Source organism: Cyanistes caeruleus, chromosome 22, assembly GCF_971803275.1.
Source record: "Cyanistes caeruleus chromosome 22, bCyaCae1.hap1.1, whole genome shotgun sequence".
Lineage (NCBI taxonomy): Eukaryota > Metazoa > Chordata > Aves > Passeriformes > Paridae > Cyanistes > Cyanistes caeruleus.
Window position 1 is genome coordinate 6,394,696 of NC_141722.1, and position 16,186 is coordinate 6,410,881.

At 48.7% G+C, this 16,186-nt stretch overlaps 3 protein-coding genes and 1 long non-coding RNA gene across 11 annotated transcripts in view; 2 read left to right on the plus strand and 2 right to left on the minus strand.

Annotated features, from left to right (window-relative positions):
- Positions 1-5,475, plus strand: part of DVL1 (dishevelled segment polarity protein 1) — a 69,929-nt gene extending 64,454 nt beyond the window's left edge. For 7 of the 8 annotated variants that reach the window (XM_086860155.1, XM_086860152.1, XM_086860154.1 and 4 more), the window contains one exon: positions 1,272-5,475. Coding sequence is in view for 6 of the 8 variants with exons in the window: in XM_086860152.1 (XP_086716278.1) it covers positions 1,272-1,657 (386 nt within the window). In the remaining 2 variants the exon portion in view is untranslated. The remainder of the gene's footprint in view (positions 1-1,271) is intronic. The other variant, XM_086860156.1, reaches the window with a different exon arrangement.
- An 806-nt stretch (positions 5,476-6,281) lies between these two features.
- On the minus strand, positions 6,282-11,854 carry TAS1R3 (taste 1 receptor member 3). Its single transcript, XM_023940527.2, has 6 exons — positions 11,673-11,854; positions 10,566-10,866; positions 9,045-9,824; positions 8,676-8,879; positions 8,468-8,588; positions 6,282-8,027 (listed from the first exon to the last, which is right to left on the minus strand). Exons 1-6 carry the CDS (start codon positions 11,852-11,854, stop codon positions 7,117-7,119), a joined length of 2,499 nt encoding a protein of 832 aa, XP_023796295.2. The 3' UTR covers positions 6,282-7,116.
- Positions 6,914-12,911, plus strand: LOC147649562 (uncharacterized). The gene is made up of 2 exons (XR_015278655.1): positions 6,914-8,750; positions 10,221-12,911. It is a non-coding gene; the product is annotated as an uncharacterized LOC147649562 (long non-coding RNA).
- A 320-nt stretch (positions 12,912-13,231) lies between these two features.
- CPTP (ceramide-1-phosphate transfer protein) lies at positions 13,232-16,184 on the minus strand. Its single transcript, XM_086860165.1, has 2 exons — positions 15,974-16,184; positions 13,232-14,932 (listed from the first exon to the last, which is right to left on the minus strand). The coding sequence occupies exons 1-2, from the start codon at positions 16,096-16,098 to the stop codon at positions 14,434-14,436; spliced, it is 624 nt and encodes a 207-aa protein (XP_086716291.1). The 5' UTR covers positions 16,099-16,184; the 3' UTR covers positions 13,232-14,433.
- Positions 16,185-16,186: the final 2 nt, after the last annotated feature.

Consider the following 16,186-nt stretch of genomic DNA (forward strand, 5'->3'; position numbering starts at 1 on the left):
ACTGTGCTGCAGCAGCTCAGAGGGGAGGGAATTGGGTGGGAAAACCCCATCCCCAGGCTCTCCAGAAAATAAATAGTCCAAATTTATTATGGTGTCACCCCTCTGGGTTGGATTTCTCTGCCAGTGCCCTTGCACTGCCCATTAATTGATGACCAGGTGGCTCAGGCAGGTGTTGGGAGTGCTGGAACACAGGCTGCACTGGTCACTCTTAAAATGGTGCTAAAATTGGGGTTTTGTGCCTTCTCTCATTTATCTGCAGTATTAAATCATATCAATCAGCAAATACCACTTCAGAGGCCCAGGCATAGAATATTAATTTGAAATCCAGTAGTTTTGTAGTCTGTTTGCCATCTCTGTGACACTCTGCAGGGAATGTGGCCTTTCCTCCCAAAAAACATTCTGGTTTCCCATCTCTCCAATCAGCTGGAGCAGCAGAAAGTAATGGGCATCTGTAGCTAAAGAAGGAGCAGCCTGAAATAATTTTGTTTTTCTCATTTCTGTGGCTCATTTAGACTCAAAAGCTGGTCCCCTGTTTTGTTGGTTGGGGATCCTTTTTGGGAAGTCTGTCTTGCACTAAAGCGCATAAATTTAATGGGATATTCCTTGGGTTGATTAGTTGGATTTAAAAAAAATTATTAGCTTGGAACTGTCTCCTAATCTGTCTCTCATGGGAACAGAGTAAGACATTCAGCTTCCATGAAAAAACAGTTCTTGGAGTTTAGTGGAGCTTGTTTGTAATAACAACTCAACTGATAGTCACTGGCAATCGTTTGGTTTTCCAAGGTGATTTAGTGACCTCTCCTGGAACAATATCCTGGGTGTTACTGATTGGTGGGAGAGCAGTTCAGGAACTGTTTCCTAGCAAATTCTCCAACAGCACAACGCTTTAGTGAGGAATTTTAAAAGGACCTCCCCACTGAAGCCACAAAACCTCGGGGATTTAAGGGTGACAGAGGAGGCAAAGGGGTTTGTTTAGGAAAATGTACAAAATACCATAGCAGAGACAATTAGAATTAAACCTCATTTGCTTGAGTCAGACCCCAAATTCCTGCTTTTTCCTCTTCTTCCTGCTCCTCCCCGCTCCTGGCAGGCCGGATTTGAGCCAGGAGTTGGAATTTAGCTGCTGCTGTCACTGTGTGAGCTCCGAGGTGTGTCTGTGTGTCCCCAAGCATGGCACAACCCTCATTGCCGAGCCACCACCAGCACGGCCGGGCTGACACACAACAGAGCCCAGCTCATCCTGCTTTTCTCTCCTGTTTTTGGCATGGCAGGGAGCAAAAGCAGCGGCTCGAACCGGAGCACCAGCGAGACCAGCAGGAGAGGAGCGGGCAGGGAGAAGGAGCGCAAGTCGGGGGGCAGCGGCAGCGAGTCGGAGCCCGGAGCGCGCCGGGAGCGGCCGCTGAGCCAGCTCAGCCTGCGCAGCCACGGCTCTGCCAGCGACAGGAGCCACCAGAGCCACCACTCGTATGGGCCCCCAGGGGTGCCCCCCTTGTACAGCCTGCCCAAGCTGGGCTCCAAGGTGCTGGGCAGCAGCGGCCCGCCCGGAGGGCCCCCGGTGCGCGAGCTGAGCGCCGTGCCGCCCGAGCTCACCGGGAGCCGCCAGTCCTTCCAGAAGGCCATGGGCAACCCTTGCGAGTTCTTTGTGGACATCATGTGAGAGGAAGTGCCTTCAAAAGACTCTGCACATGAGGGTGGGATTTTTTTTTGTGGGTGGGCGGGTTTGGGGGAGTCGTTGTGGGACGCTCAGTGGAAGAGGCTTGGCTGTCTTGCATGTCACACCTTCCTGTTCGCAAGTGTGTAGCAGAAAACAAGTGGGCAAAACTGAACAAAAAAAAAAAGAGAAAAAAGAAAAAAAAAATACAAAAATTAACAACAAAATCTCCTGGGATTGTTAAATATCGAAAAATTGCAAATCAACAGCATCTTTTCGTTATCTTTGGTTTTTTTCCCCTCCCCATCTCGTTTTGGATTGTGAATGGCTGGTGTATATTCACATCTTAATGAGCTTTGGTCATTGTGGCACCTACTTCAGTGGAATTAGTGTCTCTTTTTGGGCTGATCAGAGGACTGGTATTTCACATGACTTCTAAATTCCTGACAATGCATAGGAGCACTTTGATTTTTTTCCTGCTTTTTCTCTTGCAAGGACAAAGCAACTGCTGGCTGGTATCTGGGATACTGCCTTGGAATGCTGTTTCTTGGATGCATCCATAGCTCTAAGCAGACATGGCACCCACAAGTGCTTGGAAAGGAGTAGGATCCAACCAATTCCTAGAGGAGAACAAAGTTGTGGCTACTTCCTGCTGTCTAGGGAGTATAAGTCAATCTTTCTTGGGCTATTTGAGGGGCTTTTTTTCAAGATATTCTCTCAAGGGAGTGCTGGATTCTTGCTACTGTATGTGTTCATTGTGCAGAACTTAAACAATTATTTCCTTATTTCCCAAGAGTGAATTTCCAGCTGCACTCGGTTCCTGGGCATTTTAGTCACATCCCTGCTGCTAGGTGTGGCTGTTCCCTCTGGATGTGCACTTGCTTGCAAGTTGGAAGAGTTATTCCCACAGAAATAGGAAAATTGCTGCAGTTCTGTCAGCTTTTCCCTTTTGAAGGGGCTGTTTATCCCATTCCAGCAGAGGCACTGGGAAATCCTGGCTCCCCCTGGGACGTGGCTCTTCATTGTGATCCCTCCTTCCTTTCTGAGCCGAATCTTTCTCTTTTTTGTTGAAACAGAGACCTGGAGATGTCTGATCCCCCAGGGAACATTTCTGAGCACAGTGGGCAGAGAGGTGTCAGGACGTCTGAGAACAGATCAGGAATGGTGCAAAAAGAAATCCTTACCCCTCACACCAAGTCGGACCCACCCTGGAGCTCCTCAAAAAGAAATCCTTACCCCTGACTCCTCCTGCTGAGTTGCTCTGACTGAAGCAACTGCTGTTGAATATCCCCAAGATTTAATTTCCGGCTATTTTCTGCTCTGAGGCTCTGGAAAGTAAATTCAGGAAGCTTCAGTGGTATTTAAGCTTTTTTAAGGTATGGTGAGCACAGCCATGCTCTGCCACAGTGGCTCATTTAACGAGACGAGCTGCAGCCACTCTGGCATTTGACCACAGGGCCATTCCTTAGGTAAATCCTCTTTTGTGAAATCCCTGCTGCTGGCAGGATTGAGGATAGGTGCTTTAAAATCAGTCTTTACTGTAAATAAGCATTTTCTTCACTGGTAAGAAGCTTCTTTTTGGTCTGTTCTGTACTTTTTGGGTAAATAGCCAAGGTGGATGTGAAGAGAGAACGTCTTTCTCTCTATACACACAGAGTTCATTTGTCACCCTGAAAATTGACTCTTCAAAATGTCCATTTCATTCAGATTTTTCACTTCTTTCCTTTTTCCCATCTCTGTGTGCAAACACCTCACTTTGTCAGAGATTCCAGATGTTTGTGGTAATGGGAGACTAAATTCCTTCTCCCATAGGGAGCCAGGCATTTGGGAAACTCTGTCACTCGGCCCATTTCTGGGCTTCTAAATTAGTTTTCTTTGCAAAAACCTCCCCAGAAAGCTGCCCAAGGCTTCAGAAAGCAGAGCTTTCATCACTATCCATGAATGGCTCCTCCAAAAGAGGCCCTGCCTAAAGCTTGACTGTACAACAGGACTTTTCCTTCCTTCCTCCTCCCAGATGCAAACCTGACTTGGTAAATTATTCTGAAAGATTGACACTTAAAGCAATGAACAGGGTAAAATAATGGTTGAATTCTGCTCTGTCTCCAAGAAACACTGCTGAGGAGTCTGCGACTTTACTGACAGTCACTAGTGGTTCTGTTTTTAAATTAATTGAGATTTTTCTGGCCTCTTTAAATTATGATTTCTCTGGCCCTGTTTTAAGTAATAACTCTGAGGGCTGGAGGAAAAAAAAAAATCTCCTTATAATATTTCCAAAAAAAGGGATTAAAGCTGGGGGCTGTGCTTTCACCCATGTGTAATTTCCTCGTGTCTTTCCAAGAGTTGCAGTTTACACATCTGCTGGGGGTTTGGTTTTGTCTTGTGGTTTTGCTGTTGGCAGAAACTGTTCTGTGTCTTGCTGGTCTTTGCTGCTATGTTGAAAAATGACTGTGTTCTAAACGTGTGTGCTTGTGGCTCACCCTGGGATGAGGCTGGGAGTCCCTAACAGATGTGGGAAAGCCTTTGCTGAGGGAATCCGGTTGGAGGTGCTTCCTCCAGTGCAGGTAAAGGATGCTCTGGGTGTTGTTCCAGAGGTGGATCCTGCTGTTTCCAGAGAGAGCAGGAGGGAGCAGTGCCCCTCTTGGACAGTGCAATATTGAACAGTAAGACAAATCCTGCATTTCCCCACCGTGCACATGCTGGGCTAAGCCAGTGGAAGGTCGGGCCTGAATTGTTGCCAGATCTCCATTTCCTCAAGGGAACAAAGGCAGGAGATTTCCCAAATCCCATCCTTGGCTTCCATTCTTTATGTCTTTCCAACCTTGGGAGCTCCCTGTGCAGCTCTCTCCTGTTGGGCCTGGCTTTCCCTGCAGGAACACGTGCCAACGATGCCAGTGGAGCTGCCCACTGTGGGAATTGTGCCAGATGGAAGAAAATTTGGAGGCTGGAGTGCTGCAGACCCATCATTTCTTTCCCACCAGGGCCTGACATTTAATTTTGATTTAATGGCCCCAGAGTGCTCTGGCTCCAGGGAGAGGTTTGCTGTGCAGGGAACGCCCTCAGAACAGGAGCCTGAAGTAATTTGACATTTTTATTCTGAAGCTGAGCTCAGTGCTCACACATCCCTGCCTCAGATCCAGCAGCAGGGATGTCTGGAGGATCCTGAACGAGGGTGAGGAAACACTTTGGGATGACATCTCCCACCTGCAAGAGGCAGGATCTGCAGGGGGAATGTCTCACCCAGTATTTAAACTCTGAGGAGTATATTCTTTGGCAAATAGTCTTAAAAGCATGCTGGTGTCTTTTACCTCCTGTTAATGAATCTGCTTTTCCAAGGAAACAGTCCCCTGGACAGTTTATCCAAAGGTTTTATTGGATGGCAAGCAATGATGCACAGATGTTGACTTTTGCTATAATTTTTGTTCTCTCCTCTCCTAAGACTTGACAGCTCATGGGTTGATGTAATTGTTTTGGTTTTTTATTTTGTTTCGCATTTAACTGGATTGTAATAAGATTGACTTAAAATTATTAATTCTAATCAGTGATTAGAAATACATGTAAAGTATTTTATGTACAGTAGAGGAACAAAGTTACATGATTTTAAATAATGAAAACCCAGACTATCACCTATCCTAGAATTGGTTCTACTCAAAGAGTGACCTCTTTATTAGCATGGACTGCACTGTTCCTGTTAAATGTCTATTGCATAATTGAATTCTTTTTTGTAGATATTGTATTAAAACCCAAGTGTCTGTATAGTTAATATATAGCTGCTTATGTGTAAATGCTATTTTAAACACTAAAAAGCTTTTAATTTTATGTGATAAGCACAGTGTATGTGTTCATTTCTTTGCAGTATTTATTTATTATTTATTTCATAAATATTCCTCATTTTTGGACTTTGCAGCAGCAACAGGGATCACTGGGACACCCTGTGACTCTGGTGAGCCTTGGGTTTGTCAGGACACCCTGAAGGGTCTGAGGGGCTTAGCTGAACTCAGAATTGAAAGGCTTTTTCCAGCCTAAATTATTCTAATTTTCCAGCCTAAATAAAAAGAACAAGAGCAGCTTGGTGAGGCAGATTCCTTCTTCCCAGCTGGTACAGATCACACAGCAAGGGGAAAGGGGAAACATAATTTAAATACCATAAATCCCAGCATTTTCCAGTATGGTGTATATTAAATGGTCAGAATTTAGGTAAATACTGAATGGTCGTAATTTAAGTGAATATTAAATCATCAGAATTTAGGTGAATATTAAATGATCAGAATTTTGGACAGCCTTTTCCTGCAGAGCCTGGTGGAGTTAATGGAGTTAACATTTTTTTTCCTTTCTCTATTTCTGGAATGATGATCAAAATTTATTGAATGCTTCTCTGCTATGGAACCACAGCCCTGGAGCAAGGAATACTCCAAATTTCAGGTTCCCAAGCGTGGTTGTGAAGAACTCCTGCAGGCTCCAGGAACAAGAACTCCGGGCTTCAGGTCAGAGTTTTGGTTTTTTTTAATCACACTGAGGAATGATTTTGGATGGAGGTGATCACAAAAATTGGGGACCAGAAACTTTGCAGTGCATCAAGAAGTTCTTTATTTTCTTTATTTTTTTTTTTTTTAAGAATGAAAATACTCACTGGTTTAGATTAATTTGCAAATTCTTTAATTGAGCTGGACTGATTAAATTCCAGTAACACACAGTGGAGAGATGGAACAAATGGAAGCAGAAATGGAAAAACTTTCAAGGAATAAAAGAGCAGAATAGTTACTTATCAACATGAGTGGGGAAAAGAAAAATCTTGGTGATATGACTGGATATTGACTTGGTACTGCTGGAAACAGTGTGAAGTTTTTTGGTGATCTTTGCCTGTTTTTTTGGGATGGAGGAACCTCCTGCTGTGCCTTTGGAGAGTGATTTGCACAGAGCTCATTTCCATGTGTCTTTCTCTGTTTTCCATGGAACACAAATGGAATGAGCTGGGATTTGAATGGGTAATGCCCCCTTTGTATCACATACACAACTGCTGTTACCTGTCAGAATGTTCTTTGTACTTCTCTTTTATTGGATATATTTGAAAATTCTTACAAGTCTTGGGAAAGGATTCCAGGATATATCTCTGGAGCTGTTAATTACTAAGAAAGGCAAATTACCAGAAGTGTTTACAGGGAAGTGGTGTTGGTGAGGCTCACATTGCAAGACTTGAGAGACTGATGTAAAATACCATTTCTGGAGGTTATTTCATTACTTGAACCTAATTTTAGCTCCTTTTTGGGGCTGAAAGGTGTTTCCAGAGAGGATGGAGGCTGCTCCTCTGGAGTTCAGCTGCTGAGCCCTATGCTTTCACAGCTCTAGTTCATACGTGATTGTGCCTGGGGCCATACAGTGCTCATAAACATGATTTTCTCCTGAAAATCCAGCTTCTGCTGATGACAGGTGACAGAGGGTGTGGTTTATTGTCTGTTCACCGAGTCTTCTTATGGCTCCTCCTCAGCAGGGTTCTGGCAATAATCCCCCGTGTTCAGATCAGGCCTGAACACCATGATGTAGCATTTGGGCACAAAGTAGCTGGCCAAGATCCCCAGGGTGGTGGCCTGGATGGTGCAAATCTGTGTGACAGCCCTGAGGACTGTCCTCAGCGTGGCAAAAAACACCACAAAGAAGATCCAGATGATGAAATAAATGAGGGTGGCAAAGGTGATGCCCCTGGCCACGTTGTACCTCTTGGCTGGTGTTTGCACCATGAAGGTACACAGGAAGCAGACGAAGGCCAGGCAGCTGTTGTAGCCATGCAGGAGGGCAAAGGCAGCCCAGGACTGGGTGCCACACACCAGCACCACCTCGCTGGGCAGGGATTTGTAGTCGGCCACCAAGTAATCGGGGCCTAAGTGGAGGTGGCAGAAGCAGAGCAGCGCCTGGGTGAGGAGGGACGCGGCCACCAGCAGCCAGGCCCTGCCGTGGGTCACCCAGCGCAGCAGCCTGGGAGCGCAGCGGGGGAATTCCGTCAGCAGGCTGATCTCCAGGGCCTTGGGGACGAAGGTGGAGAAGCAGCCGTTGAGGCACAGGGCGTAGGAGAGCTGCTGCACCACACACAGCCCAGCGCTGGGCCTGCCCACGTACAGGCAGCAGCTGAGACTCTGCAGCAGCAGCCAGAGCAGGGCAAAGAGGTTCCTGCCACCCCCTGCCACCTGCACCAGGGGGGTCTGCAGGTGCTTCAGGAACAGCAGCGCTGTCAAGCAGCTCAGGGCCGCCGTCAGGGCCATCAGTGTCATCAAGGCCACGGCCACGGGCTCGTCCCAGAAGAGGAACCTCTCAGTGCGCTCGTGGCACTGTGTGCTGCGGGCCGGGGCCCACTGGTGCTGCGGGCATGGGGAGCAGCTGGTGCTTTCTGCAGAGAGAGCCTGGTGAGCACCCCACAGGACCTGCCACCACTGGCAGGCCTTGGGGGTGGATCACACAGGGATTAGGTGGTGTTTCAGGGGGTGTTTTGCCTGGTTCCCTCCCTTCGAGGTGTGCTGGATCTCCAAATCTTGTGGTAGTTCACCCTCTACTTCCCCACCCTCCTCCCTTGTATTTCTTGCTGCTGTTTCCCTTCCCCAGCAATCCCAAAATTTTATCCATTCTAGGCATACCCCCAGCATTCCATGATACCACTCTCTCCTACCTCTGCAGATAAAATGTCCTCATTCCTTCCCTCTGGGCCCAAGAGTGAAGTGCGGAACAGAGGGGAACAGCTGACAGTGCTTATGGAGGAGAGCTCCCAGCTCATCATCACCTCAGCCAGGAGACAGTTAAATCCAGTTAGCCTTTAAATTCCCCAGACCTCACCTGTACTGCTCCAGAAGGTGTTTTCTGAACAGTCTGTACAGTCATAGCAGCAGAGATTGAATCCTTTTATTCTTCTGAATTGTCCTGGTTGGCAGCGTCTGAAGCACTCAGATGTGGGCTCCTGGCAAAGGCAGGAATGAACATCAGCCAGGCACCTCCAGGAGAATCGTAATCTCAAACAAGTAAGAAGAAATTGTGCCATTGTTACCTTCTTATCTGCAGTGTGGAACTGGATCTGGGACTTCTGGATGTACAGGGACTGGTCATAGTCCCCCACGGGCAGGTAGGTCAGGGTGCCATCCCTCCAGGCCCAGAAGATGAGTTTATACCCAGTGTTTGTGCCATGGGATTGATCAAACCTGAAGCTCTGGCCATTCACCTCGAACGGGAGGGTGTTCATGAAGTGCAGCAGCTGGGGAGGAAATGAAATCAAAATAGATTTTGGTACGGTTGTTCTTGTTTGGAGGATGGCAATTCTGCCAGCTACAATCAGTTGTCCCTTTGGTGGGCTAAGATTGTGACAGTCTGTCTGTGATGTGACAAAAACCTGCCATTTGGCCCTCACATCTTTCCTCACCTGCCAGGACCTAATGGGTGTTTTGGGACAGCCTTCAGAGGTACAGCCCAGGGCTCTGTGCAGGGCATGGGCCACGCTGTACACAGCCATGTGCACCGGCTGCACCATGGTCACCCTGAGCAGGGGCCAGATGTCCCCAAGGGTGACGTGGTCACACTGCTGGCAGTGTGTGTCCAGCACCTCGGTGTTCATGAGGCGGCTCAGCTCCCGGGACTGCTGGCAGAATTTCTCTTGCTCAACAGAGCTGAAGAGCTCAGCCACGTACTCCTGGAAGCCAGGGACTGTCCCTGTTCTCGAGACAAAGCCCAGCACTGTCCCGATGCTTTGGATGTTGGGCGTGTAGGCGGCGACGTCTGATAGCATCCAGGCCTCGGTGCCAATCCAGACCTTCTTGCCCAGCCCCATCCTGATGCTGTGTTCCAGCAGGGCCTGGGCAGGCAGGCTGTAGGCAAAGAGCACGACCACGTTGACTTTGGTGCTGTAAATTAATTTAACGGTGTCTTCCAGCTGCTTCCTGGCGTTGGGCTCAGCCAGGTCTGTGGGGATGAACCCCTCGAAGGCAATGCAGATGTTGTTATTGCCAGCCATGCTCAGGAATAGAGCCTGGGCACCCCGGCCGTACTCATCGTCGCTGCCCACTGTGGCAATCCAGTTCCAGCCAAACTGGTTGAGCAGCATCACCACGGCTTCCACCAGGTTCTTATCACTGGGGACGGTGCGGTAGAAGGACGGGTACAGCTCCGTGTTGCTCAGGGTCTCACTGCTGGCTCCGTAGCTCACCTGTCCATGGAACAGAGAGGAAGGGAGGAAAACATGGAAGTGGCCCCAGCCCAGGTCACGCACCTCTCTTCTTTAGTTTTAGTGCATTAAATTTTCCAAAATGATGGTCAGGGTTGGCAGTAAAAGAATTCTTCCCAAGGGATTCACCAAGAGAGCTATAAAGTGTCTCCTTTGTGTCTCTCATCACTATGAAACAATAATTAAATAATTTCTACACAGGGTGACACACTCAAGATTGTTATTTCTTAGCTCAGTGTTTAATTTCCCTGACCATGAGAGCTCTGTTGTGGTAACTGGGTATTTAATCACAGATGTATTAACAAGGGATCCTCTAGGAGCTGCGTTACTCCCATTTGACATGGATCAGAGTGGTCTGAGTTGTGTCTGTTCTCTCAGGGAAATGAAACACTGGAGTGTGCCCAGGAGGGCAGTTACTGACCCATCCAAGAGCACTGAAGAAATCTGTGACAGAGGGAAGACTGGAATCTCTGCTTTACCACCAAACCCTTCCCCACCAAAAAGGAAGAAAATTCATAAAAGGCTTGGGAAAGGATGTCTGGATGTATCTCTGGAGCTGTTATTTAAGAAGAAAGGGAAATTACCAGGCGTGCTTACTGGGAAGTGGTCTGAGTGAGGCTTCTGGCTCACACTGAGACATTAATATAAAGTATCAATTCTGGAGGTTGTTTCATTACCTGAACCAAAAAGGAAGAATTCCTGCCTCTCCAGAGACATTTTTACCTGTGGGATCAAGAAGGAGCTGAAGAGCTTGGCTGTGAGCAGGCAGAGGTCTGACTTGTGGGGCCCAATGATGGCAGTGATGCGGGGCTGGTACTCAGTGTAGTTGCAGAGAATCCCAATCCCTGTGGTGCCGTTCCGGGTCAGGAACAGCAGGCTGGGCTGCAGGGCCACCAGGGGCTCAAAGCAGGTGTCATACATGTCGTACCCCAGCCTTATTCCCGGCAGGAGGGAGCTGGAATTGTTGATCTGGTCGATGGCGAACCTCATCCCGAGAGCCCAGATCAGCCCATCCATGAATAACCTGGGGGCAGAGGGGACAGGAGTGACGTGGCCTGGCAGTGCTGTCCCCTGTCACCTCCTCTGACATTTTGGCATCCACGTGGCCAAGCAAGACATTCCTGCTGTTGCCAGCAGAGCATCCCTGGACCCACTCATGAGTTTTTTGCTCTGACAGCACCTTCCCAGTTCACTTAATCTTTTCTGCCAGCAAAAATATCCCTGGAGCTTCCCAGGAGAAGGAACAGAGGTAGAGACCAGTTTAGCTGTGAGAGCCAAGACTTTATGTCCTTCACCCACTAAGCCAAAGATTCCCAAAGTGCTAATTCAGGAGACTGATCACGATTGAAATGTGGGATTTTTCCTGGGGTTTTCCTTCTCTGTGTGTCCCAGCACACTGAGCATGTTCCATTCCCCAGGAATGTGAAGATGGAAGGATTTTGGACCCTGCTGTCCTGAGCTTTGCTGCTGCCAGAGCAGGAGGAGGACACAAGCCTGGCTTCTTGTTCTCCTCACCTAGAACTGTGGGTAGGTGGTGTGCTGGTGGGAACCAGCCTGGTGTGACTGAGGAGGAAATGCTGCTCACACCTACAAACCCATCTGATTTTGGTTCCTGCTCTGCCCTGTGCCTGCTGCTGAGTGTCCTTTGTCCTCCTAAAAAGCAACAGCACCATCCCAAAATGTGATCTACCTATCAGTGTAGAACACAAAAGCATTTCCATTTTGGCACCAGTTGATGTCCCAGTGTGCAAACTATTCTCTGTCCCATCCCACCTCCAGCAGAACCACTTCATTTTCCCTTCTTTTCCCAGATCCCAGCCCTGCTCTTACCTCTCACAGCGCAGCAGGGTGGGCTCTGAGCGAGCCGTCAGGTTCACCATGTCCTTCCCAAAGGGAAACAAACCCCCCAGGATAAAATCCCCCGGCCTCCTGAACTGAGCTGACAGACACGAGGGGCCGCGGGAGGCAGCACAGCCAAAGCTCACGCACAGCCAAAGCCCAGGGAGCTTCATTTTGGGAGAAAAGGGATCTGGGAAAAGGAAGGCGAGCAGGGAATCCAGGCTCAGCTGTTCCTGGGAAGTCTCTTTAAATAGAGCTCGGAGGGATTGAAGTAATGGGGGGGAATTTGTTTAGCAAAATGCATTAAATTAAATTTAGTGGGCAATAACCAAATACTCTCTGAGGGCACTTAGGTGCAAACCATTGCTCTCATCCTGATTTCCTTTACTTAGTGAGTACCCTTTACTCAGAGTGATTTACAAATCATTGTCATAGCTGTGGAAATTTGGGGTCCTCTGGGGAGAGGTGATAAAACCCAGGTGCCCCACTCTAATTCTGGTAAAAGACTTACACAACAGTAATTTTTATCTATTTATTTTTTAAATTTGAGGTCACCTCATCATGGAAATAACCAAATCTTCCTCAGGGCATGGCAGGAATTTGCCTGGAGAGGCCATTCCCAGGTCACAAGATTTGTGAGCTGTCACTCAGCTCTATTTATATTCTTTAGGAAGTTATTACTGGCTGATCTAATTTTTTTTGCCCTCACACTGAGCTGGGACATTAATTTCAGTTTGAAAACTTAAATCCAAGTTCACAGCATGGTAATTTAGGTTTCATTACTGTATTTTTAATGTCCAGGGTTGGATTTTAGGAGAGCTCTGAATGAAAAGTTCAATTTCCTGCGTTTTCTACTGTACCAGAAAACTGCTTTTGCTGCCTGTACCAGAAAACTGCTTTTGCTGCCAAAGCAATGCTCAAAGGCTGGAATATTTTCCTTGCAGGAAGAGAAGCAGATACAGAGATCTAAATACAGGAATACTTCAGGGAAGCACTGTCGCCCTGAAAACTCAGCTTCTGAGCTTGCTAACATAGTTTTCTAAGGACTTTCCCAGGACAGTAACTGTAAACATAGATACATGTACATTCTTCCTGTTACATGTCTTGTGATGGGCATCTCTCATGACCAGTGCAGTGAGAAAGTGTTATCCTGACCATCCAATTCCTGGCCGTGGTCAGAAGCCTATAAATCCTGGGAGGAAAAATAAACTCTCTCTTCCTTTCACCACACCTCGACCTGTGTCCGTGTGATCTATTCAGCACCAGTTGCAGCTATGTTTTCCAGGTATGTTCATACTGACATTTTTTTAAGGATCTTTTCCCTTTACTGGACTATTTAAGTGTCAGCTTTAATTATAAATTTTTAAAAAATAAGTTCTAAATACAATCCTGAATTTTGGGTAAGTTCATCTTCAATATTAATGTTTATCTCCTAAGAGGAATACTTAGAACGAGTGTGACAAGGGAGAAAACATTTTTTTCTTGTGGTCATACCATCATTTCAAGAGATCTAAACCCATTTTTCCCCTTGACAGACATGCATTATTTGATTTAGTTTAAGGCATTTAATTCATTGTACAGATGAAATAGCAGCTGGAAATGAAACAGATTTTTCAGGGAAAAGAAAATCTGAGTAGGTCACACTGTAAATCGTGTCCCTTCCACCACCACACCCCCAGAGTGTGATCCCACAAAGGACACTCCTCAAAAACATGTTATTCACATAATTTAATGTCCAGTTAGTCCAGTCTCCATGAGGTAATAGTGATTTCCTGAATTTTTCAGTGTTGTATTAGGCCAAAAAGAGACAACAACCTGTCAGAGCCTGTCCAGGATTCTCCCACATGTCCCTGCCATCCTGAACTAACCCTGTAGAGCTTTTCCAGCTTCCCAAAAGCTCAGTAAATCCCATGTGATGTACTTTGGCTCTTCCAGTGGTTTTCAGTAGAAGGCAGAAGCCTCACAAAGCAGTGATTTACAGTACAAGTGTGGATTTCCCCTCAGAGAGGCAGAAAAATCCTTTTTGTAGGCATTTGACACATTCACAAAAGAAATAAAACACATGAGAATACAACTCAGAGGCAAACAGCTCCAGGTTGGGCTGGACAAAGGGGATTGTGCAGCACAAATTAAAATCTACTGCACATCCCAAGTGCAAAAAGCTTGGATTCAACGAGCAGGGATGTGACAGAGGGGTGCTGCTGGATGGATCCCTGCACCAGGAACATCCAGCCCCACTTCCTTCAGCTCCTTGGGCCACACCATGAGGTGGCTGTGACAGGGAAAGGACCTTCCTTTCCCCAGTGCATTACTCAGGATTAAATTCTCCAGGTGAAGCCCCTAGATGGGTTTTTTGTATAAACCACGGTGGCCAGGTGAGCTCCCATGGGGTTCAGACACCACAGCTCAATTGTGTGCTGGCACACGAGGCCACTGTTGCTGAAAACACACAGAAGCTGCTCAAGGTTGGCTTGAAAAGAAAAACCTTTTCTGGGAACCAAAAAAAATAAATCCCTTAGCAGCTCAACCTGATATGGATTTTTTCCCCTAACTGAAGAGCTCTATGCACAAACTGAAAGATGTAAAAAAAGAACCGTTCCACATTTATAAAGTGAAGCATCCTGACCAGTTTGGCCAACTCCTCGGCTGCAGGCCGGAAAGAAAAGGTGAAAATAATCACGGACAGAGAACCGGAGGGGTTGTGCTTCTGCAAAAATGTGATTTTCACCGTGGGCTCATCCCGGAAGCGCCCTCAGGGCAGGTCGAGCAGCTTATGCTGCGCGAAGAGCTCCTGGGTGATGCTGTAAACGTCGCCGATGTAGGGGATGGCCTCTCCCAGCATGGCCACGGCCTCCTCGGGCGGGCCCACGTTCATGATCTCCAGGAAGGCATCGCGGGAGGGCAGCGCGCAGAACGCCACGGTGGCGGCTTTGCGGATGACCCAGGGGTGGTGCTCGGCCAGCGAGGCGTTGTAGGCGTCGGTGCAGAGCACGGAGGTGCGGGAGTCGCCGGAGCGCAGCCCCTCCAGGAAGAGCTGCAGCCAGCGCAGGGCGCGGTGCAGCCGCAGCACCGTGCGGCAGCCGGAGTCGGGCCGCGCCCGCAGCGCCGCCAGCCCCGCCGCCAGCTCCTGCTGCACCATGGCCTGCAGGGACACGAAACGCTGCCGCTGGCAGTGCCCCTCCAGCAGCGCCACCTTGGCCACCGCGTCCTTGGAGATGAAGGAGAAGACGGCGCCCAGGCTCTGCAGGAAGCTGCGGGAAGGGAGATGGGGGGGTGACAAAAGGTTTGGGGGAGGAAGGGATAGAGGGTCAGCCACTTGAGGGGTGGAAAGAGAACCGAAAAACACCTGAGGGGTGAAAAGACAAGCCCAAAAACCACCTGAGGGGTGAAAAGACAACCCCAAAAAACACGTCAGGGGTGAAAAAACAACCCCAAAAAAACCCCTTAGAGGTAAAAAGAGAACCCCAAAACCACCTCAGGGGTGAAAAGAGAACTCCAAAATCACCTCAGGGGTGAAAAGAGAACCCCAGATCGATGCCCTGAGAGCCAGAGCTGTTCGCAGGAGCGCTCACACATCATCCTGGCGCTGGCAAAGCTGCCCCAGGGCTGTGCAGGCCATTCCCACAGGGAAGAAAGGCTCCTGCTGGGCAAGGAGAAGGGATCATTCTGGCACCCGCTGAGATCCCAGCCAAGAGCAGAAGCTGAAGCTCACCGGCCACTTTGAATTGAAAGCTCTGGCCTCGAAGGGTGAAGCCTTGCAAAGTTCACAGTAATTAAGTGCCAGAAGCACAGAATGCACTGGGTTGAAGGGGACCTTAAAGTCCATCCGGTGCCAAACCTGGCCTTGGGCACTTCCAGGGACGGAGCAGCCCCAGCTTCTCGGGAAATCCATCCCAGCACCTCTCCACCCTCCCAGTCCCGAACTCCTTCCCAGTATGTCACCTATCCCTGCCCTCTGCCAGTGTGAATCCATTTCCCCTTGTTCTGCCACTCCAGGCTCCTGTAAAGCATCTCTCTGCACCTCTCCTGCCAGCTCCAGTGCTAGCAAGGGCCACAGCTCATTTAAATGCTGAAACTGGGGAAACTGCCTTAAACTTCTACAGATATAACAGTGACAATATAATCTGATGGGGGCCAAAGCTCCGTGTGGAAGATCTCCCTCAGAAAGTGACTGGGATTTCTTCCAAAAATTCCCTCTGCCAGTGTGAAGCCATCGCCCCCTGTCCTGTCACTCCATCCTTCTGCCACAGCCCCCCTCCGAAGGAACCGCTCGCTCGCTGCCGGGCACTCACCGGATGAGCCCGCGCCAGCCGCTCAGGTAGGGCTCCAGCAGCACCTCCCGCTGCTCCGTCACGCACCTCCGGAAGGCGTCCAGAACCTCCCTCAGGCTGAACGCACCTGCGGCCGCCGCCGCCATCGCTCCGCGGCACCGCCTCCTCGTCCTTCTGCATCCCGCACCGCCAGCTCAGCCAATCAGCACCGCGTCCGTCACCCGCCGCGCCCCG